Source organism: Crinia signifera, chromosome 3 (genome assembly GCF_055691185.1).
Source record: "Crinia signifera chromosome 3, ASM5569118v1, whole genome shotgun sequence".
NCBI classification, from domain to species: domain Eukaryota; kingdom Metazoa; phylum Chordata; class Amphibia; order Anura; family Myobatrachidae; genus Crinia; species Crinia signifera.
In genome coordinates this window covers 134,157,260-134,175,485 of record NC_139219.1, presented here as the reverse complement: position 1 = coordinate 134,175,485, position 18,226 = coordinate 134,157,260, and the positions used below count along the sequence as shown (strand labels likewise).

The 18,226-nt window shown below is 45.0% G+C and overlaps 1 protein-coding gene across 2 annotated transcripts in view; it reads right to left on the bottom strand.

Annotated features, from left to right (window-relative positions):
• PHACTR2 (phosphatase and actin regulator 2) overlaps positions 1–12,708 on the bottom strand; it is a 308,396-nt gene extending 295,688 nt beyond the window's left edge. For both annotated transcript variants that reach the window (XM_083176559.1, XM_083176562.1), the window contains exon 1: positions 12,439–12,708. In XM_083176559.1, the coding sequence (XP_083032685.1) occupies positions 12,439–12,700 (262 nt within the window). In that variant the 5' untranslated portion in view covers positions 12,701–12,708. The remainder of the gene's footprint in view (positions 1–12,438) is intronic.
• Positions 12,709–18,226: the final 5,518 nt, after the last annotated feature.

The window sequence follows — 18,226 nt, the reverse complement described above, 5'->3', positions numbered from 1 at the left end:
GTGTATAGGGGGTGTATATGGGGTGTATAGGGGGGGTATATGGGGTGTATAGGGGTGGTATATGGGGTGTATAGGGGGGGCATAGGGGTGTATAGGGGGTGTATATGGGGTGTATAGAGGGTGTATATGGGTGTATAGGGGGGGTATAGGGGTGTATATGGGGTGTATAGGGGGGGTATATGGGGTGTATATGGGGTGTATAGGGGGTATAGGGGTGTATAGGGGGGTATATGGGGTGTATAGGGGGGGTATAGGGGTGTATAGGGGGTGTATAGGGGGTGTATAGGGGGTGTATAGGGGGGGGGGGTATATGGGGTGTATAGGGGTGTATATGGGGTGTATAGGGGGGTATATGGGGTGTATAGGGGTGTATAGGGGGTGTATATGGGGTGTATAGGGGGGGTATAGGGGGGGTATATGGGGTGTATAGGGGTGTATAGGGGGTATAGGGGGTGTATAGGGGGGTATAGGGGGTGTATAGGGGGTGTATAGGGGGGTATAGGGGGTGTATAGGGGGTGTATATGGGGGTATAGGGGGGTATATGGGGTGTATAGGGGGGGTATATGGGGTGTATAGGGGTGTATAGGGGGGGTATATGGGGTGTATAGGGGGGTATATGGGGTGTATAGGGGGGTATATGGGGTGTATAGGGGTGTATAGGGGGGTATATGGGGTGTATAGCGGTGTATAGGGGGGTATATGGGGTGTATAGGGAGGGGTATAGGGGTGTATAGGGGAGGTATATGGGGTGTATAGGGGTGTATAGGGGGGTATATGGGGTGTATAGGGGGGTATAGGGGTGTATAGGGGGTGTATAGGGGGGTATAGGGGGGTATAGGGGTGTATAGGGGGTGTATATGGGGGGTATATGTAGTCGCTATGTTTTTGGGTGTAGCATATCAATTAGTTAGCATGATAAATTTATGAAATATTACAGAAATTAAAATTTGTAAGGTTATGAGCATGACTAATGTGAATTTTTCATTCCCCCATTTTTATGAAACCCAACATTCGATTTCTATGCCATCAACATGAACATTTCAGCACGCGCCAGGGCACGCATGGAAGCCCGGGAGGAGGCAGCCCGGGAGGAGGCAGCCCGGGAGGAGGAAGAGGAAGGCCGTGAGGAGGAAGAGGAAAGGCGTGAGGAGGAAGAGGTGGAAGAGGAAAGGCGTGAGGAGGAAGAGGAGGAGGAGGAAGAGGAAAGGCGTGAGGAGGAAGAGGAGGAGGAGGAAAGGCGTGAGGATGAAGAGGAGGAGGAGGAAGAGGAAAGGCGTGAGGAGAAAGAGGAGGAGGATGAGGACACATTGGGGCCTGCTGGAGCACACCCCATATCAACATCCCCTTCCAACAGCCACTCCTCTACCCCCACCCACACCCCTACCCCCACCCACAGCCCCACCCACACCCCCTCCCTACCCCATTTCCAACCACCCTACACCTCCCCACCACCCACCCCCAAACCTCTCCTATCCCCACTCCAACCCACTACCTCTATCCCATCCCCCTTGCTCCTGACCCCCCCAACCACCGGACACCCAACCAGCGGCGAGCAGGATGGCTCAACTAGCCGTAAGTAAATAATGTGGCTAATGTTTACCTACACATTTATACACATAAACAATCACAACAACCACATATGTGTATCCAACATCAACATTAGTTGCAACATATCAGTGCAGGGCCACCATGAGGTGTGGCCTGGCCTTCATCAGGAACAAGGGTCCCCTTGGTGTTTTTTTTGAGTGTGGCCATGCCTCACCCCTTGAATAATTATCATAACAGTACATCCAATGACATATCCCACATTAGTGGTGTTGTAGTTATGTGGGTCCAGGTGTTGGGTAACTCCACTTCACAGCATGATGTGCAACATTAATTTATAGATTGTTTTGTTAATAGTGTGTGAGGCCATGCAGATGCATGTTTTACAAACATAGCTTTAGGCCTATAATTTGTACAGCAAGGTCCAAAATTTAAAATAGTAAAGAGTGCTTAAGCCACAACAATGTCATAACCCTTAAATAGCACAGCCTAATTGTGAGGTTAGAGGTGAGTCCCCCAAAACAAAACTACCAATTGGGATACAGCATACATCCATTTAAGAAGGAGTAATTAATTTAATGTTATGTAATATGTACAGTATGTGTGTGTCAACAGAATAGTATTTAGGACCGTGTTTACAGCAGACACATCTTCAATGTAGTTGTAAAATGTATGTGGCCTTCACAGTTAACTCCCAAATTCAGATTATGTTACAATGCAACAAACATTTGTGGATATGATATATTAAATATACTGTAATGTTTTTTTTCCCTTCACTACAGACACAGAACAGCACCAGGATGATGTGGAGGAAATTCTGCGGGAAATCTTCCTGACATTATTTTATTTCACAATTCTTTTTGGCCGACTGGAGGCCATCCTTTAATTTTTTTCCCCCCTTACTCTGTTTTGTTGAAATAAATGTTTTTGAAAAGTTAGAAGTTTCCTGTGTTTTTAATCATAAATATGTGAGAGGGTTTGTAAGAGCAGGTACATACAGATGTGTAATGTAAGTTAAATTGGTAATTTGAGGTGAGGGGTAACCATTGATGTGTGAATTTGTGTGTTTTTTAGTTAAATAACACATACTGAAAATGCATGAATGTTTAATGTTGTTAGATTAAAACATCACACATAACATCAGGGTAGGTATACATGTTACACATTTTGGACAAACCAATTATGGACATAATTTAGTACATACACACAAACACCAACATAAATTTATTTAAAAGTAAAAGCAATGTGGGGACACATAGATAGTGATTAAAATGCAACATTAGAACATAACAAATATACATGTAATGAGGGTTAAAATGTTGAGTTATTAGGGTCTTTATTAAGATAGACAATTGAGTTAATAAAAAACAATAATTGAATAACAATTTGATTAATTAATTAATTGCCTTAATTATAGTTGAAAGGCAAGATTTGCAGGTCCATATATGTGAAGGGTATGCCAGCGTGCACGGACGTACGCTCACTCTCACGAGTGGTGACATAAGCTGAGTTTTCCATTGAAAACAATATCGACCCGTCCGTGCAAGCTGGCGTACGCTCAGATTGCCGCAAGAAGTCGGCGGGAAGACGGACGAGAGACGCCCGTAAACGGTGGCGTACGCTCTGTTGTACGCCAGTTGTCTGTGTGTAAGGGGTGATCCGTCCGTGTATGTTGGCGTACGCTCAATTGTACGCCACTCCCCTTCGACGTTGTTTCTGGCCGTACGTATGCGGCTGATTTGTGGGTGGACTTAACCTCAACGGCCGCGTACGGAGAGCGTACGCTAATATGGGACGTACGCACGTTTGGCCGAACCAACCAGAATAACCCCCAATATAACTGTCCCATTGTTGCTATCCCGTATGCGCTCCATATCCTCCCTCCTTGATGTTCTTTAATAGCCTTGACTGTCTGTAACGAGAAAACTGGCGTGTCTGGATCTAATCCCTCCGCATTGCACGTTTTACCAACCCATTTCCAAACTTTAACAGCCTGTATGATAATTGGTGGGAATTTTCGGGGGAGACCCTTAGCCATTAGTCTCTGCAGGGGTGTCGATTCCGGGTCCACAGTTTCAAAAAGATGTAACAATTCATAAGATGTTTCCTCGTGCCGGATCCACGAACACAAATGGACCGATTGTGCAGCCATATAGTATGTCCTGAAATCCGGCAGAGCAAGCCCCCCTTTGTCTCCATCCCTGCAGAGAACTTCCAACCTGACTCTGGGCCTCTTATCCCGCCATATTAGTGATGAGACTAGGTTGTTTATTTTCCTGAAGTAGTCATCCCTTATATACACTGGAGACTGTTGAATTATATATGTAAATTTAGGTAAAATAACCATTTTTACTAGACTAACTCGCCCCATTTAGGAGATTGGGAGCCTAGTCCAACATCTAAATTTAGCCCTTAATTCTTCCATAAAAGGCACAATATTATCCTGAATTAAATTCCGTGGCGCTCTAGCGACCCAAATCCCTAAATATTTAAACTTGTCCACCTTCTGCAACTGGGTATTATCATAGGATACCCTGTTATTATTATTACTTATTTGCAGGAGGTGGGATTTTGTCCAATTCATACTTAGTCCTGAGTATTCCCCATACCCTCGTATAATCTCAGTTACCACTGGAAGATTTTCCTGGGGATTCATCAGCCCCACCAAGAGATCATCCGCATACAATGATATTAAATTATTTCCAGTGCCCCCTTCCAAACTTCTCCCCTCTAAGGCATATCTCAGCATACACGCCAGGGGTTCCATAGCCACTGCAAACAGTAGTGGGGATAAGGGACATCCTTGCCGTGTACCTCTGGACAGCACAAAGGGGGGGGATGTATATCCATTAATTGACATCCGGGCGCTCGGATTCTGATATAGCCGGGAAACCAGATTAATAAACCCTTCACCAATCCCAAATGCTTTCAATGCCCCCCATAAGAACTTCCACTCTACCGAATCAAACGCTTTCTGCGCATCAAAAGAGGCTAACACAGCGTCCAATTTCTTCTGCTCTATGCACTATATATATGTGACCCTACGCAAATTGATCATGGTGGACTTGCCCGCCATAAAACCCGTCTGGTCAGGGTGGATAAGCTGACTGATCACCCGGCTTAATCTGTTCGCGAGGATCTTCGCATATATTTTTGCATCAGTTGTTATGAGCGATATTGGTCTAAAAGATTCGACCCTCGCTAGATCTTTACCACCCTTTGGAATCATGATTATTGTTGCCTCTGACATTGAAGGGGGGATTGATCCGGCTACTAACATGTCCTGAAAAACCTCCAGCAATTGGGGACCTAATGTTTTTATATACTTCTGGTATACTTCTCCAGGGATCCCATCGAGCCTGGGCGCTTTATTACCCTTAAGTGTTTTTATCGCTAAATCCACCTCCTCCTGGGTTATTGGTGAATCCAAATATTCCCTTGCTTCTGGGGACAACTGTGGCAGATCAATTTTACCCAAATATTCCTCTATTTCTCCATCACTACATCGTATTTTAGATCGATAAATTTCTTTGAAGTATGCCACAAATTCTGCTACTATTTTGGGGGTTTCTGTCAGTGTTACACCGGATTCGTTCCTAATTATGGGGATGATATTCGAGGGCTTATCCTGCTTGATTAGGTAGGACATAAATTTCCCCGCCCGATCGGCTTCCGAGTACCATTTATGAGCCCCAATTGCCATTTTACGGCATGCTATATCTTGCATATACTCCAGCCACTCACTCTGTGCCCTCAACCATTCAGACCTGGCCTCGTCGGTTTTACTTACAAGAAAAATATTTTCTAGAACAGTCATTCTTCCCTCGAGTTCTAATACCCTGGCTCTATGTGTTTTTTTCAAAAAAGTGATTTTTTTTAATAAAAAACCATCTTATAAAGGCTTTACAGGCATCCCAAACATACCCAGCTTGGGTTGAGCCCTTATTATCCCTCATGAAACCTTCTATCGTTCTATCCAACTCTTCCGGTGTTCCCAACTGAGCCAGCCAATAGGGCTGAAGTTTCCAATACCGGAAGCCTACCGGGATATCCAGGTCTAGTTGGACAACAAGGGGAGAGTGATCCGAAATCCCTCAGGGTTTATATTCTACCTGGGTGATTTTATTAAGAAGTCCATCAGAGACCAAGACCATATCTATTCTAGAAAATGCTTTATGGGCAGAGGAATAACATGAAAATTGTTGAAGCTCAGGGTTCCTAAGCCGCCATGGATCCCTCCATCCCACCTCCCTCATAAACTCAGCAAATCTATTTCCCTCCCTGGATATCTCTTCCTCCGATCTATTCCACCTATCTAATCTGGGTACCAATACTTTATTGAAATCTCCTAAGCATATCACCATGTTATCAGGGTACTGTGCCGCGAACTCAAAAGCCGCTTTTACCACTTCATAGGAGAAAGGGGGGGGGGATATACCCAGCGAGTATACATATACATGTTTGTTCTATGCTACATTCCAAAAATATATATCTTCCCCCTGTATCAATCTTTACCCTTCTACATTCAAATACCAACGCTTTCTTCACCAAAATTGTTACCCCTCTCGACCCTGAGGAGAAGGGCGCATGATATGAGGGACCAATCCAGGGCCGCCTTAAAGAAATCACCCGATCTTTAGTTAAATGGGTTTCTTGCAGGCAGATAATATCTGCCTCCATTGTTTTACACTGTCTAAGTACCAGAGCCCTTTTTACTTTTTCATTCAGTCCCCTGACGTTCCAGGTCAATATCTTAACCATAATAGTCTATCAATATATATACCATAATAATTTATTTCATGTATCCCTATTTTCCAGGGATGGTTTGCTGGTACTTCATCACTCTCAACATAATCACTTTTGTAGGCTTAGTACGTCTTGGCCTTTGTGTTTTATGCTTCCATGCTGTTCAATTAACTAATCCTCAAAAATGTTTATTTTTTAGTTCATATACAGTATTCATGCATTTACTGTGCTGCAAGCTGAAAGATCCAATATGCTTGAACTGCGCTATAGTCAAGCAGTGCTGATGTTAATGCAGTTGAGGAATTATTTGCAAGTGTGCATGTGTGAACATTTTTAAAAACCAATACAATACATGAGTGTGTGCACATACTGTAGTTGCTGTGGTTCAGATCGATTCAGAAAGGTGGCAAAAAAGTGATGGGTGTTAGTTGGCGATGACAGGGAAGGGGCTACTAGTGTATGCAGAATTGGGGCATTGAGTGGACATATTTTGGGAATGTCACAGGCATATAAATGCAAGTGGCTGTGTTCACAGATGCACAGCCGCAGACATAGAAGGACATAATCAGATTGTAAATCCAATTGGGTATACACCACAAAAATTGTACTATGTGCACAAGTGATGAAGGTAGACATCCTTACATATTCAGATGCAGAAATGTACTCAATGTACTCAGTGTTGGGCTGGGACATAAAGGGCCCACTGTGGGGAATGCAGTGCCTATACTTAGGAGTGTGGACAGTCTCCAGAGGGGTAGTGGCTAGCCACCAAAGAGACTTGGCTAACCATTTGTGCCTATATGGTCTTGGCCCCTTGTTAAATATAACCTGTGCATAATACTGTACTAGATTTATAACAGCAATGTACTGTAGAAAATACAATGGGACCGGAGGTGAGGATGCCAGCATTGCAAAGAAGGGGATCCCAGTAGGGGTCAGGTAAGTACACTTACCTTGCCCCTAACCTTAACTCACAGCAGCCTAACCCTCCCCTCGAAACCTTACCCTAACCACTCTACACACTGACCCTAACCCTCGAACCCAACCAACTAACCTTAACCTCCCTCCCTGCTGCTTCAAACAAAACTCCCCCCCCCCTGCAGCAGTCCCCCACTATTGCCTAAAACTAAGAAAAAAAAGCAAGCAATAGGGCCCAGCTGATGTTTCCCCTGTACCCCAGTGGGCCAGTTCAACCCTGCAAGGTAGTATCTAGGCCATTTACATAAACTCGTAGGTTTGCTACCGACAATAGATTTTAATCCATGCACTATTGCTTGTGAATCAGTCATCAGTTCTTTGATCTAGAATGAGGTGGAAATAATTGCACTTGATAAGTTTAGCCATTTCGTTACTTGTGTACTAGCACGGAGCCCCGAAAATTAGTCGCCCGATTTTTTAATCGCATCGCATGCCATACACCCGATGGCATGCGATGCGATTTTAACGCATATATATGATATTAATTTGTATAAGCACCCTAATGGGTGCTACGACCTTTTCATACCCCCACTATCCACGTCGGCGTGGAGTTGATTTTATAAAGTGTGGCGAGCACAGCGAGCCACCGAGCCCGAAGCGTGGCGAGGGGACGCGGATACCTGTGAAGCCCACGAGGGGACGCGGATACCACGCGGAGCCACGCTTCGGGCTCGGTGGCTCGCTGCGCTCACCACACTTTATAAAATCAACTCCATGCCAACGTGGATAGTAGGGGCATGAAAAGGTCGTAGGACGCATACCGCCGCCTCTCGCGGGCTCGCTGCACTCGCCACACTTTGGGTTCACGTTTATACTTGGGGGTGGAGTGGGGGTGCATTTAAGCATTGTAAGCACCCATTAGAGTGATTATACAATTTATAATCACATCCCATTGCATTGTATGCCATATACAATGGCATACAATTTTAAAATTGTATGCCATTGTAGAACATCGGCCGATATCGCGTCGCATCGCATGCGATATGGACTGCGATGCGATGGGCGCCGTGATAGTACACAAGTACCATTTCCTAAAATGTTCATTGAATGATAGAAGAGGAGGATGAAGGCTTGATGACTCAGTAGACAATCTGGATAATGTACTGTATGAGCTGATTAGATTAGATTCACTTTATTGTCATTATTACCCTTTCACAGGTACAGTACATGGCAATAAAATTTAGGTTTGCATCCAATCAACTGACAGACCATGGCAAATATGGTATTACAATACAGGAAAACAAATTTCCCAGCATGTTACCAAGTATAGTAGCTCTTACTAACTGCTTTGGGGCTCATCTACATTTGGATATGTCATTTTAAAAGGTTCCTCTCAGATGTAGCAGTACACACCAACGCTTCTAGGTGCCATGTTCACAATCCCTTTTAACAATCTCTCCATACATGGAACTAGACACAACCTGTTTGTGGAGTATGACACGCCCCCTCAATAGGGCACTATGCTAAATTCTACTACCAACTATAATCTCCCCGAAACTAGTTTTCAATAGTAGGCAAGTATGACTAAAACATTTACGTGACTCCGGACCTTAGGAGCAACTGACAAGGCTATACATCTCTGGCATGCCCCAAGATAGACCCAGGAACTTTATACCTGCCACATCCCTCTCTTTGCCATTTGCAATATATTCAGGGCCGGTGTAAGGCTTCTCAGCACCCTAGGCAAAACTTCAACCTACTGCCGCCGCCCCCCCCCCCCATACTGCCACCAATAACCATATTCCAACATCAATATATACTTGCCTAACATTCTGGAATGGCAGGGAGCCTCCCAAAATTGAGTGGTCCTCCCAGCCCCTCAGGTAGGTGGGAAAGACCCATGCTTTCTCTGGAGGCCCCCAGCAACCTCCCCTTTGCCACCCACAACAGAGTACAGGAAGAGAGGGCAGCAAAATAGGGAAGTATGCCTCAAGAGGAAGTATGGAGGTGAGGTCGTAGAGGTCCCACAGCATTAAGTACAACAAGGATCCTCACAGACATCCTTGATTTTTTGATAGGCAGACTTGGTGGCGCCCCCCTAGATCCCGGCGCCCTAGGCAGCTGCCTAAAGCTACCTAGTGGTAGAGCAGGCCCTGAATATATTTTAACAATTCACTGCCAAAACAAAAAAGTTTTCTGCTTGATCGTAAAGGTTGCTGCTGAGTGCTGACCCATATGAATGCTACAATGAAAAGAACAACTACGGCTTGACCATAATAGATAAAGTGGGTGTAATATATGAAAGATTTAAACTAGCTTAATGCTAAGTAATTTCCATGCATCTCTGACTGTGCCATTTATGCTGCATATATATCTAAGACTTACAGTATTTTACTTTCCAACCCACACACTACTTTTACATTTCCCACATAATCTCTGCTTTTGAAAGGTCTGTACAATGTTAGTAGGTTGACTGAAAGAAGTTTCTGTAATTATTCAAAGGTCACCCATTACATCTTATGTATCACTAAAAATGCTATAGGGAGTGTTCAATGGTGAAAATTAACCCCTAAACTCCGGAAGTGTTACAATGGATTTCATTGGCCTTAGATAATTATAATCACTGATTCATTTGAGATTTTGTGGGACTATAGGCCCATACACCTGATCTTAAATAACCTTTTTCATTTACAATATACTGAAAAATAATAAGAATGTGTTTAGCTATACAAAGGGCTTAAGGTAGTTCTGTTCTGTATTTTTCCAAACGGCACACAAAAAGCTTACACAAAAGTAAATGTACAATTTAGAACAGTGGTTCCCAACCTGGGGTACTAGTACCCCTGGAGGTACACCGCAGACCGGATGGGGGTACTTAAACATAATACTGGTAATGGCAGAAGAAGCAGTCTCCCTTTGCGTCACTTCCGGTTCAGTCTGAAACGTCATAAGCATCTTCTAGTGCTTTTGCCCGACTAGCAATTCACTTGGAGCTACCCGCGCTGCCCTCAGACATCAGCAATTATCTGCCCTGCACTGACACGGGTGGAGGAAGTAGCGGCATTAATGGAACAGGCATTAGCGGGATCCCCGAAGACAGTATTATTTATACAGTAGGCAGCGCAGCACATTCCTTTGCGCTTTACAATTGAAAACAAAGATATAACAAACTGGATAATTGCAGACAGTTCAATAGGTAGGAGGGCCTTGCCTGCAACCTTACAATCTATAGCCAGCGGCCAGACACAGAGGGACCTGATTTCTGACCGCACACTACTCCTTCACTCCTCCTTAATATAAGGATACGCATACTGCTCACTTCCACTCCACTTGAAAGTACTGTGGATATTTTAAATTGAGAGGAGGGGTACTCATAAATAAAAAGCCGAATCAAGGGGTACAGGAGAGAAAAAAGGATGGGAACCACTGATTTAGAATATAAAATATATTTGTTTTTAAGAAATGCATGTTCCACTGAGATATATTTTATGTTATAACATAGTAATGAAGCAAATCATACATTTTGTTAATTGTTCCTCTCATTTAGGACAATAGAGCATGCAGCAATATACTGCACAAGTAAAGAAAACAAAATAAAACTACCAACATCTATGAGAACTGCCTCTGAGCATTCCAGCCAAATGTTCTACACAGAAGAAACATCCTCTTAGGGCTATTTCACACGCTCCGGCTCCTGTTGGACGCCGAAATCACACACGGCGAAAAGCCGTGCCGCACACTGTTGTTAATAATGGACACAATTGTGTCCATTCACATGGGACGGCGGTTGTGGCCGGATCCCAGCACTGGAAGGGACGGCTGCCGGGCTGTGGCCACCCCCTCCATTGTAAACTACTGTGTGCGGAACGGCTTCCTGGCCGTGCAGGATTTTGCCATCCATCAGGAGCCGGAGCATGTGAAATAGCCCTAAGGGGGAGCCTCTATAGATATAAGTTCATTTGTTCTAGGTATTAACCTCTAAGAAAGTCATCTGGTTTACATCTATGACTTGTATGACCAGGGACATCAGCTAGTAAATCTAGAGACATTTATCCACAGCAGTCGTTAATGTTATGCCCTATAACAGTGTCCTGGTTTATTTTATGCACCATAGTAATGCCTTAGTGAACATTATGCCACATTGAGGGGCTGCCAGTACACATTATTCAACATGGTACTTTCAATTCTGACATACAGTGTTCCAGATCATATTATGCCACAAAAATGTCCCAGTGCATAGAATGCCAAACACTAGTACAGTATCCCCTGTCCCCCCCCCCCCTCCCCCGTCTTAATCTGGCTATGGATGGTGCTATAGGGGTCAAGCTTTACAGAGCTTACTAAATTGGTATATTGGACTATGAGGTTCTGTGGGTATTTAGCACAGGTGATATGTGTGATGCATTGCAGGTGATACAGATGTAGCCACACTCATCTATCTTGTCTGCCAACCATACTGGCTTAGTTTTCAGGCCATGATCGCAGGACAAAATGGGTGAAACCATGTGCACTGCAGATGGGGCAAATGTAATATGTGCAGAGAGAGAGTTACATTTGGGTGAGTAATTTGTTTCTGTGCAATGTAAAGACTGCCTTTTTTTTTTTTTTTTTTCTGAAGATGCCTTAGGTGCTAAAGACATTGGTGGGCCAATGTGCCACTGTGATGGAGGTATGCCAGCCTACAAACAACTTATAGAAACACACAATTAATGTGGTGCTTAATAAAACATATAATTCATAATCACAATTAAAACATTTATTACACAGAATTAAGATAAATAAACAGATTCATAAATTAATACATATCCTCCTGAGGGTCAAATCTGCTTTTTTGAAAAATCTGTCCTGAGAGCAGTGAAACGCATTACAGAGACTGCTGGTGTGACTGCAATTAAGATTTGAAGTTTGATCACACCCCACCCAAATCTAACTCTGCACATTACATCTGCCCCACCAGCAGCGCACATGGTTTTGCCCATTTTGAGGACAAATTTACCTTGCGCTCAAGTCTGAATTATGCCCTTAGTACAATGCAAAGTATAAGTTTCTAACCAACGCATACTCATTACCTATCATTTCGACAACCCATTAAGTTAATTGTGCAATATTGGGAATTTAACTGCATCTCAGGAGCATGAAATCTATGTACAATATAATCTTCTACAAGAAACAGTAAATGATTTGCAAACTGACAGAACAAATGATTATGTAATGCAAAGTGTGTTTACCTGACCCAGTAACTCTAACTCTGAGCAGCTTGACTTGTACAAATGAAGAGGTGTCACTTTTGGATCTCGCTCTGGTGAAGAGATCCTGGAAGGCAGAGTCAGAATGAAGAAATGAAGAAGACATCCCTGATCTCAGCTGTGCCTTGGGTGGTGTCCTTGCTAATTGCTTTACCATGGAAGCCCATGTTGTTGTCTCCAGTACGCAGCTGTCCAGCTCATCTGTTAGCCACGTATTTTTCTCAATCAAGGAGGAATTTGCCATTAATCTTGTTTAGCTAAAGAGAACATTGAAACAAAACGAAGTGGCAACTAATTAAAAAGCATCAGGTTCTGAGGTACAGGAAGGAAGGAACCACATCCCATTGCAAACGTCTCTTGTTTTAATAACAATACACCACGGTGAGAAAAACATGGGTTTGTACTGACATCAGTTGTTCTTTCTCTTACTAGCTGCAGCAATGATCAGTGGTTCACTGCTGATTATGATAACTTGCGATAAGAGCTGTCCCTTGCGATGCCGCAGGGGCATGCTGGGAGGGATCTGTGATGGATCCCTCACACAGCGCTGCGGTAAGAAGCCCATAGGCTTCTGCAGGCAATCACCAGCTTTTGCTTTAGGAGAATGCTTGCAGTCTGATGCACAGAACTCTTCTTTGGCAGGTAGACAGGAGGAGTCATGACTGACAGGTGCAACTGCAGAAACTTCTTGGAATAATTGCAGCTATGGCTTCTACCAATTGATCAGCATTCTGAATAGAATTATTGCACACTATATTACATTTTGTACATAATATTGGGTATGTTGTAAGAATAAGCTCATTGCATTGATTCCTGGTAGGGTGGTGTTCAGATTAACCTGTATTGTATTGGCAATAGGGAGATTATCACAGTAGGCTTTAAAGGTCCTTACTGAATTTTATCTTGGAATGCCTTCCTGCTGTTTTATACTGGATGTCATCTTGCCACCTCAAACTAAATATTTAAAAAACAGAATTAATTATATTTCCACCAATATATAGTAATAAATAGTAGTTACCAACCAGATATCTCTATCGCTGTTGAGAATATGACAATCACTCTTACCACTCATGTGCGCTGCCTAGGTGTTATCCTTGACTCTGAACTCTCCTTTGTTCCCCACATTCAATCTGTCTCGAAATCATGCCACATGCACCTAAAATACATATTCAAAATTCCCCCTTACCTTACACAAGACACTGCTAAACCTCTTATCCATGCTTTCATTATCTAATGCATTGATTACTGCAATAGTCTCCTTATTGGCCTTCCACAATACACTCTCACCACTACAGTCCATCATGAAAGCAGCTGCGAAGCTAATCTTTCTAGCCAGACGTTCATCATCTACAATGTTACTCTATCGGTCACTTCATTGGTTACCTACCCTATTTAATCTAAAATATTTATACTTACACACAAGGCCATAAACCAAACTACACCAACTTACATATCTTCTCTTATCTCAAAATATCAAGATCTACAGATGGAGCTCCTCTTAGCCAGTGCTCGGGCTCGCCAGAATGCCCCCCGCAGGTGAGCTGGCTCTCCATGTAATTGGGACGGTGGGGGACGCAAACCCTGCCCATCTCCCATTCAGGGAGATGGGCCGGGTTAGGGAGGGGAAGGGGAGGTTGGATCGGGCGGCGGGGACCAGCTGGTTAGCTCCGCAGTAAGGGGACGCACGCGCGCGCCCCTTTCCGGTGGCTGGCGGGGCTGTCGGTTGGCAAGTCTACCGCCAGCCCCTGCAAGAATGACAGGTGCTACATCTGTATGTCTCTCATCCACATTCATTACTCGCTCCCTTTCCTGAGTGCAGAACCTTCTTCGTCCCTGCACTTCCCTCCCTGCGGTGCCAGACCCTCCCCCTTCATCGCAGCATCAGCAATCAGGGCAAGGACTGCATGTGCCGAGCTATGATGGGAGGAGCTCGGCACATGCTGAATTGAAGTGCCCCTGATTGGAGGATCTGATCCCTGGCCTGGATTGGAACATGGAGGCTACCCTGTCCCTCACAGCATGGACCTGTGTCTGTGAGTATGCCTCCTGCCTCTCCCTGCTGCGTCACTATCTCTCTGTCTCACCCCCACTCTGCCCATCATCTGTCCCTTCTCTCTCTGCCCAGTGTCTATCCCCCACTCTGCCCATTATCTGTCCCCTACTCTGCCCATTAGCTTTTCCCCCTCTCCCTGCCCAGAATCTGAACCATCACTCTCTGCCCACCATCTGAACCCTCACTCTCTGCCAATCTGTCTCCCTCTCCCTACTATCTATCCCCCATTCCCTGCCCACCATCTGTCCTCCTCTCCCTGCCCCTCATCTGTTCCCCCTACCTGCCCACCAACTGTCCTCTCGTTGCCCATCATCTGTTCACCCTCTCCCTGCCCAACATCTGTTCCCCCTCTCCATGCCCACCATCTGCCCCTCCTCCCTGCCCACCATCAGTTCCTCCACTCCCTGCCCAACATCTGTACCATCTCTCCCTGCCCACCATCTGTTCCCCCTCTTCCTGCCCACCATCTGTTCCTCCTCTCCCTGCCCACCACCTGTCCCCCCTCCCTGCCCACCATCTGTCCTCCTCTCCCTGACAATTATCTGCCCTACCCCTCCCTGCCCATTATCTCTTCCCCTCTCTCTGCCCAGCATCTGTTTCCGCATCTACCTGCCCAGCATCTGCCCCCCCTCTACCTGTCCACCACCTTTACCCCACTCCCTGCCCATTATCTCTTCCCCCTCTCTCTGCCCAGCATATCTCCCCCTCTCCCTGCCCAGCACCTTTACCCACACTCCCTGCCCAGCATATATCACCCCCTCTCCTTGCCCAGCATCTGCCCCCCTCTTCCTGCCCAGTACCTGCCCCCTTCTCCCTGCCCACCATCTGCTCCTCCTTCTTTCCCTGCCCACCATTTGTCACCCCCCTGCTCACCATCTGTTCGCCTCTTCTTGGCCAGTGTATCTCTCCCTCTCTGCTCAGCATTTATAAACCATCAGCCTACCCATAATCTGTCCCCAATCCCTCCTTGCTTAGCATCTGCCCCCTCTCCCTGCCCAGCATATCTCCCCCTCTCCCTGCCCAGCACCTTCTTTCCCTGCAGACCATTTGTCCCCCCCCCCTGCTCACCATCTGTTCACCTCTTCTTGGCCAGTGTATCTCCCCCTCTCTGCTCAGCATTTATACACCATCAGCCTGCCCATAATCTGTCCCCAATCCCTCTTTGCCCAGCATCTGCCCCCTCAATCTCCCTCCAGCAGCTTCATCTCTCCCCGCACATCTGTGCCCCTCTCGGCCCAGCATATGCCATTCTGCCCCTATTTCCTCAGCATCTGTCCCCTTCTCCATTGCCAGTATCTGCTCCCCTCTCCCTGACAATAATCTCTCCCTCCTCTCGCTGCCTATCACATTTCCCCCTAGCCCTCTCTGCCCATCATACATACCCCCATATTCCTGCCGATCATCTTTCCCCCTATCCGTATATCTCCCCACCACCTGTCCCCTCTGCCCAGCAACTGTCCCCCCCTCTTCTCACATCTGTCCCCCTCTCTGCCCAGCATCTCTCCCTACATCTGTCCCACCCCTCTCTGCCAGCATATGGCTGCCCTCTCTCTGCCCAGCATCTTGCTTTCTCCCTTCTATCTTTTTTTCCTTGTAACCCTCACAACTGACTGTTCCTCTCTCATTTCCCATTCTCACGGATCCCCTATTTTATTCCTTTTCTGCTCTCTTCACACCTTACGCCACTACTACTGTGGGTATTATGTGTATAAGGTACATAACTACTGTGGATTTTATGTGTAATGGGTGCTACTGTGGGCATTATGTATAAGGGGCACTACTATTGTGGGTGTTTTCAGTGGCACCACTCTGGGCATTGTGTTTAAGGGGCACAACTTCTGTTGGGAATGTGTATATGGGGCACCACTATGTGGTGTATTGTGAATCAGGGGCACCATGTGTAATGTAATATAAATAAGATTGTGCTACTGTATGGTGTAATTAATTTGGCTAAGCCTATTCCTTATGATACCACACCCTTTATTTGTGTGCGCTGTCCCTTTAGGAAAAGGAGGGCAAAAATATAGAGTTTGCAGGAGGGCGCCGGACACCCTAGCACCGATCCTGCTTCTGAATTCAGGATGCTCTTCTCCTGGGCCCCACTGACGGATTCAAGCAGCGCAGGTAGTGTTCATTCTGTACCTGCACGGTCAGTGTCTACGCGCTGTCAGTGTGTTGGGGGGGAGGGGGCTCTAGGATTTTCTTTGGCAGGGCGAGCAACATTTCTAGTTACGCCACTGCATTTTGTCTCTAATCCTGACAAAAAGTATTCTTTTCATACAATCTTCGATTATTATTGAAGCTCTGTTAAGTTGTTCAGCAGAGCAACTTGCCCTTATTTGTTGGCACATCTATTTCCTAGCCAGGAAGCCAGTCTAGTTTGGCTGGTTGACACTGATCGTGTGAAAGCAATTTCCTCCAGAAAGGCCATGCTGCTTAAAATTAATTTTAGATTGCTCAGAAGTAAATTTAACAGCATTGTTGAATCTTCAATTAAGCATTAGAGTATTTTAGTAGGGATGTGATTGATATGTAAACTGATAACAATATATTTTCTTGTCAGAATCAAAGCAAGAAAGTTCACAAACAAGATTTTATTATGAAAGCATCTTTATCTTATTGTAATAAAAAACCAACAAAATCAATGCTCTTAACATTAAAATTGAACATCCCTCATCAATATGTGGAGACAGTGTCCTCCTTTACAGATTCCTATTGCAACAGATCTATCTGTGAATATTCCTTCTCAATATTCATACATGAAATACTCTTATGACATGTATAGAGAACGGAAAGCGAGCAGTGCATAGTATAACACTTTTATTACATTAACAATGAATTTTTGCTGACTTCCAGTTCCGCCTCCCATGTGAAGAGACGGAGGCAGCAGAGCTCCGTTACAGCCCAAGCTCTAATGGGATCTAAGCCAGCCTGAAGTATGGAAAAGCATCCCCACACCTGGTGGTCCCAGGTGGAAATAAAAAAGCAGGGAAAAAACAGAACTGGTCTCTCTTGAGGCCAAAACCAGATGCCATGTAGCTGCGGCTGTGTGTGATGACGGGGGGTAGTGGACAACTTCCTACCATTCTGTGGAATACTACATCGTATATGTAAAGGTTGCAAATAGCATTTTCCTAAACTACCCTGAGAAAGAAACAGACATGAACAGTGTTTTACAGGGAAATAATAATTTCAATTAGTACAATTAAGAACCCAGGGGTTGACGATGACCTAAAAAAAGAAACTCCGTTACTGTCTGCAAAATCAAAAAATACTTTTAGCAAATAAGTAAAAGATGGGTATATGTAGTAAAGAGCCAAACAGATATAACAATGCCATAAAGCCCTGAATATAGAACTCTCACCCAGCTGTAGACCAGTCCTGCTGGACCGACTGCCAGGGGAGGTCCCAGGGGGCAGAGCTTGTTATGTTCCATGAGCCTAGTAGCTTAACTCCTTCCTCAGTATCATTAATAGTCACAGTGGAACATCTTGTAAAATTAAGAGTTTTGTTAGGAATCCCCAACGATAGGGGATATTAGCTTAGCGGAGGGCCAATGTGATGGGTTGAAATGAGCGCCTTTTGAGTAGCGTAGCTGGGGACAAGTCTCCAAAAAGTTGAAGCTCTCCAAGGGTAGATGAGGTATCAGAAGAGGGCCTAGCAGCTTTCAAAATAGATTATTTTATATGAAAGAAGTGCATCCTCATTAGAACATCT